This window comes from Neofelis nebulosa, chromosome 7 (genome assembly GCF_028018385.1).
Source record: "Neofelis nebulosa isolate mNeoNeb1 chromosome 7, mNeoNeb1.pri, whole genome shotgun sequence".
NCBI lineage: Eukaryota > Metazoa > Chordata > Mammalia > Carnivora > Felidae > Neofelis > Neofelis nebulosa.
This window is the reverse complement of record NC_080788.1, coordinates 45463541-45480760: the sequence shown is the minus strand read 5'-3', so window position 1 is coordinate 45480760 and position 17220 is coordinate 45463541. Positions and strand designations below refer to the sequence as shown.

General features: G+C 45.9%; 1 protein-coding gene across 1 annotated transcript; it reads left to right on the top strand.

Annotated features, from left to right (window-relative positions):
- The first annotated feature begins 5461 nt into the window (after window positions 1–5461).
- Window positions 5462–8673, top strand: FOXB1 (forkhead box B1). The gene is made up of 2 exons (XM_058737536.1): window positions 5462–5827; window positions 6093–8673. The coding sequence occupies exon 2, from the start codon at window positions 6149–6151 to the stop codon at window positions 7124–7126; it is 978 nt and encodes a 325-aa protein (XP_058593519.1). The 5' UTR covers window positions 5462–5827; window positions 6093–6148; the 3' UTR covers window positions 7127–8673.
- Window positions 8674–17220: the final 8547 nt, after the last annotated feature.

The following is a 17220-nucleotide window of genomic DNA, read 5'->3' as shown; positions in this document are numbered from 1 at the left end:
GACCAAATGGTATTTAGCAAACCGATTCCAAAGAGAGGGCATTATGGCCAGCAGGGCAAGAGTTGTTTTCACAGGCATTGAAATTGCCTGCTCACTCTGGGTGGGGGTTGGCACTTCTCTGGGATGGAGGTCAAGGAGGACCGGCACCTAATGCTGACTACTGTTTGTTTTGTGCTTGAGGTAGAGGGAAAACTGAGCCTTCCATACTCTCCAAATTGCAGCTGCTACTTGAGAAAACTTCTGAAATGCGTATGGTGTTGCCACTCATTTTCTCCCAACCCCAAGGGAAATATTTTAGTTCCAAGTGTCCACAGTCATAGCCAGAGGCCCTGCCCATCGCCAGATGGCATGGGGTAAGGATGGGACACCTCTGAATTTGAGCCTCCCAGGATGGATGGGAGTAAAGAGTGAGTAGGAGGGGGAGACTCTTGCCTTTTTTAGAACCCAGCAAGATTGGACAGGCGAGAAGACCTGATTTTAGGCAAAGTATTCCTCATCAAAAGTTTATTTTCAACCTCTCTGTTAGGGGTTGAGGTCCAAACCTCACATAGCCCAGTCACACACCAATGAAATAAATGGCTCCAAAGTTTCATGGCAGACATCTTTGCTACTATTTGGGAAAATAGGTGTGTTCCTACCGTGCCTGGCATGAGGGGTTGGGGGTGGAGGTGCTGGCTAAGAACAAGAGAGAAGGCACAGAGTCCTTTCGCTGCCAGTTGGCACCAGAGCCAACAAAGTGTGTCCCCTCCCCCAGCCTCTCCTCCTTGGGCAGCTTGATTTCCCCCTCCGAATCTGTGGAAGTGGCCAGGCAATGCGGGCTCAAACTCCTGGGGCAGTCGTGGGAAAGTCTTGGCGGATAGGTTTCCCCTGACGCAGCTCCCAATTGGGTGCAGATCTCTGCGGCCCAAGAGCCCACAAGACCGTGTCTGGGGGCCGCAGCCAAGACAGCTCAGTGACTGGGTTCCCTCTGGCCCCCAGATCTAGAACACTAGAGCTAGTGTGCCACGCGCAGGTGCTGGCGGTGGAAGGGCGCACATTCTGAGGCCAAACCGCCCCCAGGACACTCAGAACAACAATTTTTTTTTTTTTTAATTGATCGCTGACAGGCTGAGGGAGTTTGTTTTAGTGCTGAATACCCAGGAACAAAATCCTTTTGAAAGGAAAGCTAAGTCGTTTCACGCCACCAAAGTGCAGATTTGGTGAAGAATGAGTGATGGGACAAAGCGGCGCGGTGAGTTAGCGCGGGTTCCCAGAGAGCGCGGAGAACTTGGGCAAATGCGGGAGGCGGCCTGCAAGGTGGGGCGGGCCAGAGGAGACCCTGACACCTAAAATCGATGCGGCGCGCGCCCGAAGACCTTCCCCACCTGCACATTTCACTGCCCATTTGGTAGAGAAGATGGAGAAAGTAGAAGGGAAAGAAAAAACAAAAGTGAAGAGAAGTCCGTGACAAGAGGGGAGGAGAGAGAGAGAGAGAGAGAGGGAGAGAGAGAGAGAGACGGGGGCGGGATGGGTGGGAGACTGAAGGAGAAGGAGGGAACGACTCTGAGGGAGGAAGGAGGAAAAGAAGGGGCAGACGAAAGCTCAGTCTCCAAATGCTCCAGGCAGCCCTGGGTTCGCTTTCCAAGTCGGGAAGGCGGGTATTGTTTTTGGCGCCTAGGAAACCTTCGGAAGCTGCCGGGTACTTTCCCTGCACCTCCCATCGGTGTTTGGTAAATATTAACAAACCGGGCGCGTTACTTTCTGGAGTGTGCACGGAGAGGCTGGCCCCGGCTCGATGGTTTTCCTCTCCTAGAGCCCCCGCCCCCTAACCCCAGCCCCACCGTTCACGCACACATACACCTGCTTGACAACAGAAGGAATCAAAATCAATATTGTATTTGTCACCCCTCTGTCTCCTTTTTACTCCCTCAGCAGCCCGGGTGCCACTGAAGCGAATTGTGGATTTATGGAGGGAAATTAGCATAAATTATTACGAAATCTGTAGCCGTGTGTGGTCCAGCTTGTGGGAAAAGAGGCCATTGCGAACTCTCCAAGCAGAAAGGTGGTCGGTGGTGGGCTCTGCGGAGGCGATGAATGGCTATTGCATGAAAGAGATTTCCATTTGGTTTGCACATGGGTATAATTGACTTATGTGTATTTTATACAGTTTTCCCAACAACTCCCTAAGCCTCAGAGTCGGATGTGCCCCCTCCCCAGAGCCTCTGTTTGCTTTGGGTTCTGTACAATAGACTCTGATGCACTTTTCACGATTTCTGGAAAGTGCTCCTTCCCTCCTCTTCTTCATAATACCAGTCTTAAAACGGTGTAAATGACATGCAAATCCCCTCCCCCTTCCTCTGGGCTCTTCAGTAGGATCTGAAATGCAATTTTGTAGCAAAGTGCCTGTTTTAAATGTGTATTTCACAATTCCTCACCCACCCAGGGCAAACTTGTCCAGTTAGGTTCCATTCCCTTAATTAGCCCTGTGCATGGGCAATATACCTCACCTCCAGTCCTCACTCTAGCCAAACTTTGGAGACTCCTGAAACACGAATTCCTACTTGTATCCTCACATGTCTCTGAGACTTGGTGGTGACAACTTTCCCTGGGGAGATTGACAAAGATTTATTTCAACCTAGATTTTCTTTTTTTTTTTTAATTTTTTTTTTCAACATTTTTTATTTATTTTTGGGACAGAGAGAGACAGAGCATGAACGGGGGAGGGGCAGAGAGAGAGGGAGACACAGAATCGGAAACAGGCTCCAGGCTCCGAGCCATCGGCCCAGAGCCTGACGCGGGGCTCGAACTCACGGACCGCGAGATCGTGACCTGGCTGAAGTCGGACGCTTAACCGACTGCGCCACCCAGGCGCCCCTAGATTTTCTTTTTTAACCCAAACGTTTCCACTCTTAGAATTTAGTTAAACTTCTGTTTACTCCAAGCAATGATTTCGATGGCCATACAAAGGCCCTTTGCAGGGCAACAAAATGCCAATTGTTAAAACAAGAAAACATTTCTCTCCCCATCCCCCACCCACAACAAGCGTAGGCACACACCCAGTAGAAAAGAATCTTCCTGGCTGTCACTGGGGGAACAGAGATCTTTCACTCCTTTCCTTACGTATCCCAATCCAACCACTCTCAATGTTTTTTTTAATCTATGTTTCTGTGTGTCAGTATGCACACGTTTGCTAAGAAGATCCTAAAAGATCCTTAGGGGCTTCGATGCTGGCACCTTTCCCAGGAGCACTCCTGCCTCCACAGGAGCACCCCCACTTTTGTATCTCGGAAGCCAGCTGCCTTCTGGAGCAGGAAAGCTGTGGACCAACACCTTTCCATCAGGAAAACACAAGCCCTTACTACTATGCTTCATCGGGGTCCCTAGGCTGCAGGTCTCCCCAGTTCTTCCCATCCCTGGACCTTCAAACCAAACTGGGCCATGCCCAGTAACACCCCAAAACGACGCACCTCCTTAGGAGCCGAAGCATGCACAGTTCAGTCAAGTACCGCTGCCTTGTGCCGAAGCTGGGCAGAGTCCACCAGAGTCCAAATGGTTTCTGTGTGGAGGGTTTATCTGCCCTTGTCCAACCGTGCCCCCAGGGACAGGTCAGCGTCCCGCCTCCACCCCTCACACCCACCTCCTCCTCCTAGTTATTTTTTCTGAATTAAGAAGGTGACATTATTCTTTTCTTCAAGCACTTCTGTTAATATTGAAAAACGTGTGCTTGCATCTCAAGCGAGGCAGCCCAGACACGAGAGCCATTTCAATATTAATGAAATTGTTTAATCTCCTAAATTCATCGTGTTTAAGTTACGTTTTGGTGAGTTATTGACCACCTCTGAAACTGTGGTTAATGGAGGGTGTGTGTGTGTGTGTGTGTGTGTGTGTGTGTGTACGTGCGCCGAAAGATTTTTATGCTAACCCCAAACAGCTCCACTAATAATGCTCTAATATCACTAAGTGTCCAAACTTCACACCCAGAACTCTCCCCCCACCATCACTACCATCACCTCCTGGGGGAAAAAAAGTTCTTACATTTCGGGATTGAAGATGATTTAGTGTGGGCTCTAGGTATAGAGTTTTTAACGAGGTAAAAGATAAAAGGGATTTCTTTTAAAAACCATAAAGGTGAAAGAATGTGCAGAAGCCAGTGGGAACTCCTAGCATCTATTCCTTGACTGGGTGCATGCAGGCAGGGTAGACTCACTATTTCATAGCAATATGATGATGCCGCCAACGCCCACGACGACGACGATGATGATAATAATAATGATGATGATGACAATAATTCATTGAATCTCTGGAGACTAATCCGAACAGAAGGGAGCCTACCGCTGGCACCAGGCAGGGGGACCCTAGGCACATCCCCGCTCTCTCCTTTCTCCCAAAAAGGAAAACTCCCTGGTTCTTTTCCGGTCCAGAAGTTACTGCTGTTTTAGTGGGTCCGCAGGCAGCTTTTGCTGGGCTCTCTAAACCCGAAATACTTTCTATTGGGGGTAGGGAGGGGAAAGGGAGGAGATGGGAGGGGAAGCAGGGGTGGGAGAAGCAGAGAAAAGTTCCGGCCGTAAAATGCAAACTTCCAGGCAATGCCTAACTCCTAAAGTTTCAAACCACATGGGGAAAGCATGAGACTCGTCCCTTCGTCTGGTGATAAAGTGTGTCAAACAAACTCAGGCCCTCCGCCAGGTCCACACAGTGTCTGCCCCAACAGCCCCAGAACCTTCATCCTGTCACTAATTCAATTCCTAGAGGACTTTTAGAGTGAAGACCCTGACTATTCTCCCAGATAGACTTTTTTTTGGTTGTTATTTGGCCAGTACACTTACAAAATGGGTTTTACACAGGTATAAATACTTATATTTCTGTAAGTAGTTTTTAAACCCCATCACTTAAGGCTACACACCCAGTGTGTAGAGCTATGGCAGCAGCCTAGGAAGGTCAAATCAAACTTTGACCTGCCTCTTGGAAGACTAGGGGGAAGGGTCTATTTTCATTATAATAACCCATGCAAACAGCCCCGTATTGCCAAGCGCAGGAAAAGGGTCTGCTTCAAGGGAAAGCCGTGCCTTAACGTTAGCTAACAATACAAACCCGATACAATGCAGAGGAAACAGAATACCCCAGCCAAGCAATTTCCATGTCAAACATCATCTGCGCGGCAGCTCGGTCTGTGAACGTGAGTGGTCGCCTGAATCCCTGCTCCGCGGCCGCCACCTCCTCATACCTTCACACCGCGCACCCTGGCCGGCGTCCTGCTCACCACCGGTGGCCGAGGCTCTTCCCCCTCGCCCAGTCTTGAGCTGGAAGTGATTCCTATTGGCCAAGGTGTCCATGTAAATAGGTGTGAAAGAAACCAGAGCTGGCCAGGCTCTCCCCTCTCGCTCAGTCCCCTCCCTCTGCAGCCCCCGCTCCCCCTCCTCTTCCTCCTCCTCCCAAGGCGATTGTCATATGATAGCTAAGAAGTGGCACATTAATGAAGCGCCGCTACAGGGGTCTTTTCTGCTCCTGTCACCGCTTAAAACTATCAGATGGTTCGAGGGAGGACATGGAGGCAGCCACCTAGCTCAGCGGAGCCGCGGAGCCCACAGCAGCGCCCTCCGGAGCCCCGAGGCCGCCGCTGCTGCCGTCTGCACCGGGACTCCGCAGCCGAGCTCGGCCGCCCGGGGAGCGCACCGCCAGAAGCGCTGCGGACTGGCCGGCTCCGGGCGCTGCAGGGCTGAGCTGCGAAGCTCAGAGACGCGCGGAGCCCAACCGAGACCAGACACTGTGTCCCGGCTGAGCACAAGGAGGGACCGCAGAGCTGCAGTGCCATCCCGGATGCGGACGAACAACTTGGAGCAACTTTAAGGTGAGCCCTCCGGTTGCATCCCTGCCCCAGACCCCGCTCCAGGTCCGTGCTTCCCCCGCGCCGCTCATCCGCTTCCCCTTCCGCGCCCCCTGGCCGCACCCCACTCTGCACTCAAAGTTGCCAGCTCCACAGCGCGGGCGCAGGCTGATCGGGCGCCGCAGCCCCTACCCACCACGTCTGGTCTGTACTCGTCCCGGCTGACCTCGCGGTGTCTGTCTGTGCATCCATGCCTCCCCCTTTCCCGTTATCTTCCCCCCCTGTTCAGATCCAAGCAGCCGCCGGCCCGCGCGGACCCAGAGCAAGAAGGGGGCAAACAAGAAGATGCCTCGGCCGGGCCGCAACACGTACAGCGACCAAAAGCCGCCCTACTCGTACATCTCGCTGACCGCCATGGCCATCCAGAGCTCGCCCGAGAAGATGCTGCCGTTGAGCGAGATTTACAAGTTCATCATGGACCGCTTCCCCTACTACCGGGAGAACACGCAGCGCTGGCAGAACAGTCTGCGCCACAACCTATCCTTCAACGACTGCTTCATCAAGATCCCGCGGCGGCCAGACCAGCCGGGCAAGGGCAGCTTCTGGGCGCTGCACCCCAGCTGCGGGGACATGTTCGAGAACGGCAGCTTCCTGCGGCGCCGCAAGCGCTTCAAGGTGCTCAAGTCCGACCACCTGGCGCCCAGCAAGCCCGCCGACGCCGCGCAGTATCTGCAGCAGCAGGCCAAGCTGCGCCTCAGCGCGCTTGCGGCCTCCGGCACGCACCTGCCACAGATGCCCGCTGCCGCCTACAACCTGGGCGGCGTGGCGCAGCCATCGGGTTTCAAGCACCCCTTCGCCATCGAGAATATCATCGCTCGAGAGTACAAGATGCCTGGGGGGCTGGCCTTCTCCGCCATGCAGCCCGTGCCCGCCGCCTACCCGCTCCCCAACCAGTTGACTACCATGAGCAGCTCGCTGGGCACCGGCTGGCCGCACGTGTACGGTTCCGCAGGCATGATCGATTCGGCCACCCCCATCTCCATGGCTAGTGGCGATTACAGCGCCTACGGCGTGCCATTGAAGCCGCTGTGCCACGCAGCAGGCCAGACGCTGCCCGCCATCCCGGTGCCCATCAAGCCCACCCCGGCCGCGGTGCCCGCGCTGCCCGCGCTGCCCGCGCCCATCCCCACCTTGCTCTCGAACTCGCCGCCCTCGCTCAGCCCCACGTCCTCGCAGACAGCCACCAGCCAAAGCAGCCCCGCCACTCCCAGTGAAACGCTCACCAGCCCGGCCTCCGCCTTGCACTCGGTGGCGGTGCATTGACCCGCAGCAGCCGGAGCCCCCTCTTGTTCCCCTCCCTGCCAGCTTATACGCCTTCCCCGCCTCCCAGCCCTGCCCTCCCCCCATCTAAGACCGCCACCCTAACTTGTCCATTTCACCTTCGGCCAACCCTCTCTCCCCCAGGAGAACTTTGTTTTGGACCCAGGAGACAAAACACAAACTTGCAGATGGCCTGGAGGCGCGTGGGAGCTGTCCTCGTCTCCACAAGAGGGGAAGGCAGGGAGCACCTGGGCCAAGCCTTCCGACTCCCCGGCCCCCCGAAACCCCCTCCCATTTAAAAGGCAGGGGAAATCCTGCCTCCCGCCTTCGCGGAGAGGAGCGCGTCTTCCCTCGGCCGGGATCGGCGGGGCGCAGGACACCGCGCAGTCAGTTCCTAGACAAGAGAAACCGCCTCAGAGGTTTCCTCGAACAGATCTCCCCTGAGGGCTACAGCCGCACCGCGGAGGGCCGGATCTCGTTTACGTCTTGGAAATCTGCCGGGAAGAGGGACCACTAATCTTCCTTACCCGACTCGCCTCCGCCCATCCGGCAGGGGCTGGGCGGACCACAGCTTCCTGGAGTAGCGGCCCTGCCTCCCCAGCTTCTGCGGAGTTTTTTGTTTTGTTTTGTTTTGTTTTGTTTTGTTTTGTTTTGTTTTGTTTTGTTTTGGGTTTTGTTTCCTGCCAGACGCTCCAGGCACGGGGAGTTAGGGGAGAGGCTGCCAAACTGAGAAGGGGACGCTTGTCCTCAACACAAGCAAAACAAAACTAAAAGTAACCTTGTAGTATTGTTTACAAAGGCGCCCGGTAAAATGTAAACAGTGAACTTGAATCTGTATTGCTTGGCGGGCGAGCGGGCAAAGCCCACTTTACAAGTACCTGTTGTAATGTGAATGTTTACTCTCCATTTCTGGCCAGGTTTAGGGGTGGGAAGGGGGGATGGGAAAGTTAATTGGGATGTTAACTTTCCTGTTACTTAGAGACCTTTTAGCTATTTATTTTATTGTTGGAAGGGGGAAAAAAAAAGGAAAGAAAAGAAAGAAAAAAGAAAATGAAATAAGCCCAAACTAAGAAAGCATCAAGGGCAACCCTAGCAGAATTTAGATAGCTGACTGGTAACATGAAGCAGTGTCACCGGATAGGTCTCCCATGGACAAGTCTTTCTGTTTGCTACAAGAACTTTCCCAAGAAGCTAAAGGGCTGCAAAGAGATGTAAATGCTTGTGAATAGGAATGATTATACACTGTGTAAAATGCACTTTTGTTTGCTATATTCCTTTAGAGTTCTTAGGTAATTTGCTGGAAAACGAACTGTTGTTCTGGTGTGACCTGCTTAAGTTAAAAAAAAAAAAAGTTGTAGTTGTCATAGGGCTGTAAAATTTTTCCCTTTCATTTTTCTCCTTCCCTGTCCAGAATTAGCATGGCATCTTAAATATTGATGTTCTTGTTCCCAGCATGCCTGTTTTAAGACAAAGAATTTTAAAAAGGTGTCTACATTAAATTATGAATCTAGTCCAAATAATATTTTCTCATTAAAATACATAAATTCAAATTTTAGTTTTGTGTGTTTTTGAAGAGTTGCTGCAAACAATAACTTTACAAAAGATAGACGTAGTGCCTCTCTAAGCACACTTCTTGCAGTACATTGTCTGAGTAGTTTGACTTTTTCATATCTTATTTCTAAAATAGATCTCCTCTGATGCACTTGCATAAGAAAGGGAGGGAGAAATGATTCAAACGGACTCCTGAAGCAGAGGGAAAGAGGAAGCTATTCCTAGAATAGATCATCAGGTGCACAGGTGTAGTGCTGGAAAACTGTCATTTAAAAAATGCAATACTTTCTATGTAATTTTTTGTATCCTAAAATATACATTTTACAAAACATACTGCATGTAAGGCTTATGTAGAAATCAGGTAGAGTCTATATGGAGATAAAAACAGACTTGTTTCATCAATACTCATATTCTGATGTATCTTAGAATATTCATTTCCCTGCTCCTTTAAATTATTTCAGTTGTTGAAAACTTCTTTTTCAGAAGTTACCTAGAAGTTCACCTTGAGTGTCAAGAAACCTGTTCAGTTTGAATAGAACAGATTTCTTTTCATTTCTTCATGTGGGAAAATAATTCTCGATGAAGTTAATTTAAATGTTTGACTCTAAGTATTTGCTTTTCCTCAATTTTTGCAGAGAATTAAAATTTGCCCTGAATTTATGGTTTAAGGCCAACTGAAACTTTCCTGAAGGGGTCCCAGTATTTCCAGAGTGAGGTGTGTATTCAACTAATGAAGTTACAAGACAAAGAAAAACTTAAATGGTTATTAACACTTTACTGTGTAATACGATTAAACAAAGGCCTTTGAGCAATACAGAGAGAAACCCACACAAAAATCTTGATCACTATTCTCCATAAGGAGAATCCTTAGCACCTGCGGCCCTTAACATATTTAGAGGGTTATCTGGGGAAAAAAATTAGGATTAATGCAAAGGGTAATTAATCCTGTTGTGACCATTTTTTAAAAGGAAGGATCCCACACACAGCCAAAAAAAAAAAAAAAACTGCAAAATAAGTGAATCATTGGGCTGATTAAAATGCATGAAGCTACTAAAGCTCGTCAGACAGGGGACAACTAAACTCATTCATCAAGCCCAATTCACAATTATATCAACAAGATCAGCAAAAGAAAGCCTGGAAAACTTCTCCACCCTGGGCTAGGAAACTCCTGAAACTTTGTTCTCAACAAGACATCATCTACATTAAAAAATAAATAAATAAATCAATATTCATCATTTCCTGCCGAATAAAATTAAGGCAATTTCCGGAATATTCTAATTTTGTCAAATTTACTAACACTGAATTCGAACTGGGAATGCAGGCAACAGAATGGGCTAACATGGGCCTTAAACATTTTATAAATTATCAACTTGGATAATCAGGTAAAATATTCGTCCTATAATAGGCAGTAGACTGTCTATGTATAAATGTACACACACATACATTTAATAATTGAGGTAAATAAGATGCAGATCCAATTTCTGATTTTTAGCAAAGGAGTGACTTCAACTCAGGATCTGAAAATGTTCTTTTCAGCCGGTAAGTTCGTCATGGTGTATTGCAAAGAATGAAATAACTTGGGCATTGTGAGCCCTCCTTTCACAACTGCAGGCATCTCTTCTCAGACAAAGTTGACTGAGTGAAGTAAAAAATCCACTGGTGATATTTTGACCTTGATCAGAAATCCAAAGGCAGCCCAAACCCACGTCTCCACCCTCTCAATCCCCAGCTCTGAGTCTCACACCCAGTTTAGCTGAAGTGCCCCCACAAACAAGGAAGTTTATAACTATGATACCTTCAATGGCTCTCTTTGTCATGTTAAATCTTTTCACCTGGCTCAAGTCCAAAGTCAATACACACAGCTTTAAAATAAAACTGAAAGAGACAACACCATGCAGCGAGGTGTATATTGGGGAGTCTTATCCTGAAGATCGAGTTAACTTACATTTTCTATTTTGTAAATTTGGGCAGTATTCATTTTTTTTGTTAAATTCAGGTTTTTTATTTGGAAACTTGGCTGTCCCGTTACTTTTGGTTTTTAACATGATCCTGTACTCAGCTGTGGTTTTAAGTGGCTTTCCCTGTGATGGGGGGAAATGCTTACACAATGGATGAATTTTGTGCACTTTCTCGAGAGAGAGAAGCTGCAGAAGTTCTCACTGTTCCTGTTGCCTGAGTTGGAGATTCTGAGAAGCCTGAAGACTAGCGGGAGCAGGGCTAATAAATGATTGTCAGAACGGCTGAAATATTATAGCAGTGCGTTCACTTCCTTTAAAATAGATGAGAACACTGCGCATCTTGGAAGCATAAATCTGGCCAGGTGCTAGAGTGGGGTGAAGTTGGGGAGTGGGTGGGAGCAAGAAGCCAGGGGAGAGCTGCAAAGAGAAGGTTTTACATTAGTGTATGCAAGGTTAGGGTAGGGGACTTGGCTTAGACTTTCACAAATGGAAACTCTCTTTTTTTACAATGTATCTATATAACAAATGAGAAGGATCAGGATCTGCTCTCAAATTCGTAATGTAAATGTCACTTTTTTTTTTCTCCTAAAGCCACATATGCACAGAGACACCCAAACAAAAACAAAACAAAAACAACCCAACCCACCGGCTGTGAAGCCTCAAAGGGGATGCATTTGTTTCGTTTAAACTAACAACAAATTATCTAATTAATATGTTTCAATTACAGCATGAAAGGCACAGCCCCTGGACCGCCCGCCGTGGGGGCACAATAGCCCCAGAGCCCACTCTAGGAATTTACAATAACTTCACATCTGTTTCTTTATTTTCCACTTTTTGAGTCTAAAACTCCTCTCAAGATCACTTCAAACCACAGCCTGAGTTATGAAATATGTCCCAGTGTTAAAGGGGGACGAAACTTTGCCCACGGATGCTTCATTTGCAAGCAAAAAAGTGAAAGCCCATTGAAGAGCATTAAACAAATATATTAGAATTCTGTCACTTTATGCAATTGAGTAGATCAAATGAAGGGTCCCGACCACTTCATTCACTCTCATTCACTCGAATAGAAAATGCAAAGAATAGCAACCCGAGACTGGGCCACCGATGTAGATTTAGCTCCTTTTTACTGGGAGACAAAAAGGCTGAATTTTCACAAACACATTGCTGACTCGGGGACTAGGAAACCGGCACTGGAACCCCTTTGGAATTTAAATTCATTTTATCTTCCTCTCTCTTTGCAGGGATCTGTTTGCACTACAGTGCAAGATGCAGCAGGCATCTTCTGGCGTCTGAAAAAATGGGGGAGGGGAAGAAAGTGATTGGGGGTGGCAGTGTGGGCCTCAGGATTCCCAAGAAGCTCTTTGGTGGTCAACCATCTAGCAGGTCTAAGAGAACTTTGATTTAAATAAATCTTTATTTACATCAATATAAGCATCATTATATCACACACATCTCCAAGTCTCTTACCTCCTTGCTTGGCATGGATTACATAAACAGCTTGTTTTCAAAGACCAGACTCACATCTGGGTCAATATGTCTTCTTCCTTCAACTAATATCTGGTCAGTGATGTTACAACAGATTTGAAAGCTGAGCTGTCAACCTCACCTGGTCAATTCTCTGTTCCTCTCTCTCTCTCTCTCTCTCTCTCTCTCTCTCTCTCTCTCCCTCTCTTTCTCCCCTAAACACCCCACTTTTTGATAACTACTCTGAGCACCATGATGGTAAACTTGTATAAAAATCAACAGAGGAGTTGCTCTTTGGTTGGAATTTCCAAGTCAGAATCCTCCTGCATTTTCATTGCCCATTCTCGGGCGTTGGGGGTGGGGGTGGGGGATCAGGCCACATGTGTCAGCAGTAACTGAGATAATCTTGTGGCAATACTTCTATCCTGTGTCTTCTATGGGTGACATTTTTGTTTTGGTGCATTTTATAGACTTTTACGTGTCCATATTTTAGAAAGCTTACAGTGACTGTTAAGAGCTGCTCCTAGAGGCAGAGCAGGGCACGGTAAAGAAGCAGACTTCTTAGCTTTCAAGGTATGATCACAGAGGAATGAACCAGTTTTTCTCAAATTTGAAGTCTAAATGAGATCTGATCTGAAGGAGAAAGTATTTGGAGGGTTTTCTATTGTATTTTAAAATTTTTGCCTGGTACTTTTCCCAGGTGCATCAAAACCTTGAATACTTTTCAGTTTACCTTCAAGATCTGTATGATCATATTTAAACTATTCCTTTAATTTGTGGGATTGGTATCTGGAGCTGGGGATGGAAGGTGGCTCAGACCTACAGATAAAAAAAGAGACTGAAGAAAAAGCTGGTTGTTTTATAACCATAAACTAACAAACTTACTGGAACTAATAATAACATAATCAGAAATTACCCCTGAAAAATTATAGCTGGCTAAATAAAACCTTCTTTGGAAGATGTTCCTTAGAGAAATTTTCTAGAATATATGGACAAAGGGTTCTTCTTTGCAGACAGCCTCCTTTTGCCTGTGTCTGCAAATAACTGATGTCAAATCAGTTGCAAGCTTTTGAGGGAACAAACTGGGAGCATTAATTAGAGCAGATTAAGCTCACAGATAAAAAGCATTCTTTAAGTATCTGTTGTTTAGAGGCAGTGTGATTCTGATTCATGCTTTGCAGTCTGTATATTTTTATTTACTCAGTTAATTTCTTCCCCAGAGTGTTCCCTGTTGACTTGGTTTACTAAGGTAGACAGTATAGTATATAAAGAGTTGTTGGTTCACAGGAATAAATGTTTCCAAACTCTACTTTTGCGATACATTTCTTTCCCTTCCTTCCCAAAACACAGTGCATTGGTCTGATGATTCCAGTACATAGCAATAACTGTTTAGTAAAGGATCTTAATATTGTGCCACTTAGAGGAAGCTTAGTATTTATTAAGTAGTATCTAGAGTGTTTTGCATTAATTAGAGCAGCTCCTTGGAGAGACATTACAGCCAAGAATGGTTTCACACAACAGGAAAACTCCGAGCATCTAAACTCCCCCACCAGACCTGCTACAGTGAAACACAGAGCAGCAAATGTCTAGCTCACTTGGAAATACCAACATATATTTTATTTATTTACATATGTTTGATAGACTGAAGGCTTATATAAAAAACAATAAAAATGATCATTGGAAAGTTCCCCATCACCCTGGGTACCATGATATTTATGGCAACTACAAAAACAGGAACAACAAATGTGACATAATGGTCTGTCTCAAGATACCTAGCATGATTTCATATTGGAGAAAAACTGATAAATGACTACCTACCCCTCCCGTGTTCAATGGATTAGCCAGACTGAATCAACTATTTCTATGGCTGCCTGGAAGATACTAACAGTTCTCATCCTTGTGGTGTGTGTTGGTGGATAGGGAGAGGGCAGGGAGAACAGGCAAGGATGACATTTTATGACTATCAGATCAGTCCAGATCATCTATATGCAATAATTCCTGTCCCCAACACAGAACAATCAACTGAATGAATGGGAGTTCTGAAAATAGTCCTCTCGGTTTGGCTTAGGTAAAAACCCTCTGCCTTTGTTCTAGGTGTCAGTAATTGAGAGTACTGACTACAGAGTTCAGCTGTGATACTAAGTTTGTACAATTAAAACGTGTGAAATGCATTTAAATTTACTGTGGCTTTAATAAAGGAACTCCTTCCATAAAACAAGAAAATGAAAATGATTAACTTTGACATAGAAATATAAACAGCAATTTGATTAATTATATTGCTAATTATTCTTTGCTGTGTAGCCAAACATTATATTCTTAAAATGACAGATGCTGAATAAATCATATAAAATAATTACTTGGAATTTCACTGCAGTGAGAAATGGTGGAGTTTATGGAGAGATTTATATTGATATCTAAATATATAAATGGGTTTGTTCTGTTCTATTCCATTTAGAAACCTAGTCTGTACTGTAAAAATACTACAACTATATTATAGAAATTTTTTTTCTATATTTTTCCTGTATGACCTTAAAATAATCCATTTCTCCTTTGAATATTTTCCATAATTATAATCAGTATACATAATTTGTGTATCTTGCAATTCTCCAACATTCTACCATAAGCATTTACCATGTTTTCATAACACAGTTTTCATAAACATCTATTTTAATATTTGTATGGTATACCAATTTAGAGGAATACTAAATGCCTAATTGGGACATTCTAAATGTTTTTAGGTTTTGTTTGTTTGTTTTGCTAATACAAAGATTGTTATGGTGAACATCTTTCATACCTAACAGTGTGTTTTCAATGATGTAAAATACATTAGTACCGTTATATGGGATTCCCTAACAGCTCTCTACAAATTCAATAATGTAATTTAATTTAGGATTTCAGCTTTGTTATTTGCCCATTGCTCTCTGTCCTCTATCTGGGACCCCGAGCAATATTGCCTCAGTGTAGAATCAAAAGACACTGAATGTTAAGAGTTGGAAGGTCCTGAGAAATTCCAGATAAACCAATTCCTTTATTTCACTCATTTGATGAATCCCACTGATACATTTCTTTATCTACATCCAAATATTTTAACAGCACGAAAGTCAGGTTCTGAAAGTAAAACAGAAGTTCAGTCTTAAATGCCAGACAAATGCCACTAAAAATCAGATATCACAAAAGTACTGAAACTGTCGAAATGAAGGCTTTTATCTGTTAATGTAGGCTCACGTGATTTTAAGGCAGTTTACACAGCATAGCAAGGTGCAAACTTTTTCTTTAATGTTTATTTATTTCTGAGAGAGGGAAAGTGCAAGAGGGAAGGGAGAGAGAGAGAGGGAGACACAGAATCCGAAGCAGGCTCCACATTGTCAGCACGAAGCCCAATGTGGGGCTCAAACCAGAGAACCATGAGATCAGGGCCTGAGGCGAAGTCAGATGCTCAACAGACTGAGCCACCCACGTGCCCCAGAAGCTTCGAAGTTTTTAAGTGGGGACCTTGGGTAGTTTGTGTAATGAGAGGGAATGGTCACTGTTAAGTTCCAGGTCAAAAGATCAAGAGATCTACCCTCAATGTGAACCATTTCTTCTTGATACCCTCCCTGAAACTGAAAGCAAATAGTCTTCCAGACTGCCACAAGTCTAGAAGGTCCAGGCCTACTGCAGGTGTTGACTATGTCACTTCTTCAGTTGCTTTGAGATGGCTGACTCTCAAGATGGGAGATGGTGGGAGTGGGCGTTTGGGGGGTGGGAAATGGCATCCGGCAAGGAATCAGAGCTTCAGATTTTGTCTCCTTGTTGTGGCATTTAATTTTGCTCTTTTGTTGTTGTTGTTGTTGTTGTTGTTGTTGTTGTTGTTAAATATGTATTTATTTAGAGAGAGAGAGCACACGAGAAGAGGAGGGGCAGAGAGAGAGGGAGAGAGAATCCCACGCAGGCTCCATACACACTGTCAGCACAAAACCCCATGCGGGGCTCAAACCCACAAAGTATGAGATCACGCCCTGAGCCAAAATCAAGAGTCAGGTGCTTAACCAGTTGACTGAGCCACCCAGGCACCACTATCCTTTCTTACATGGCAAACTTTCTTTTTTTTTTTAATTATTTTTTTAATGTTTTATTTTTGAAAGAGAGACAGAGTGCGAGTGTGGGAGGGGCAGAGAGACAGGGAGACACAGAATCTGAAGCAGGCTCCAGGCTCTGAACTGTCAGTACAGAGCCTGATGCTGGGCTTGAACCCATGAACCATGAGATCATGACCTGAGCTGAAGTCGGATGCTTAACCGACCGAACCACCCAGGCGCCCCTCTTACGTGACACTTCCATGTCTTATTTCCCTACTGAAGTTCTTGAGATCTTAATTGTTTTTAATAAATTTGTTTTTAAATGTGTAAGGCATGAAACAGGTGCTGATCAGCTACTTGTCGATGGGAGAACATCCAGGTAGCCTGGAGCAGACCTAGAAAGAAGAATAAGCATGAAGAGTTCCAAAACTAGTGCTACCATGGAAATCACTCTCCTGAATTGGAACGAATGTTTTTTGGTGGGGAAAAAAATCACGGAACCAAAGGAATTTGTTCACAATTACTTTTCCACAGTCTCCCAACCACTGTCCCCAGAGCTGATCACTCCTACTCTCAGCTTGGCTCACTTCACACAAAGAGGAGAGATAGGGGGAGGGAAAGAGCAAAGGTGAGAGAAAGCAGGGAAGCTCGATGAAAATCTGATGTCTCTGTTAGCATGGTTCTTTAAAAGTGTCCCCCAGAACATTTCAACACATGTCCTTTTTAATTCAGTTCAAGTCAATTCAACTCAGTCTCATTAAATCCAACTTAACAGACATTACTAAGCATCACCTGGACAAACAAGATCTTGCAGGAAAACATTTTGGCTAGAAGACCTGAGTTTGAGTGCTAGCTGTTTTTTTTGTTTTTTTTTTTTAAGTTTGTTTGTTTGGCGGGCGGGCAGAGAGAGAGAGAGAGAGTAAGAGGAAGAATCCCAAGCAGGCTCTGTGCTATTAGCAAGGAGCCCGATGGGGGGCTCAATCCCACGAACTGTGAGATCATGTCCCAGGCCGAAATCAAGAGTCATATACTTAACTTACTGAGCCACCCAGGTTTCCCTGAGACC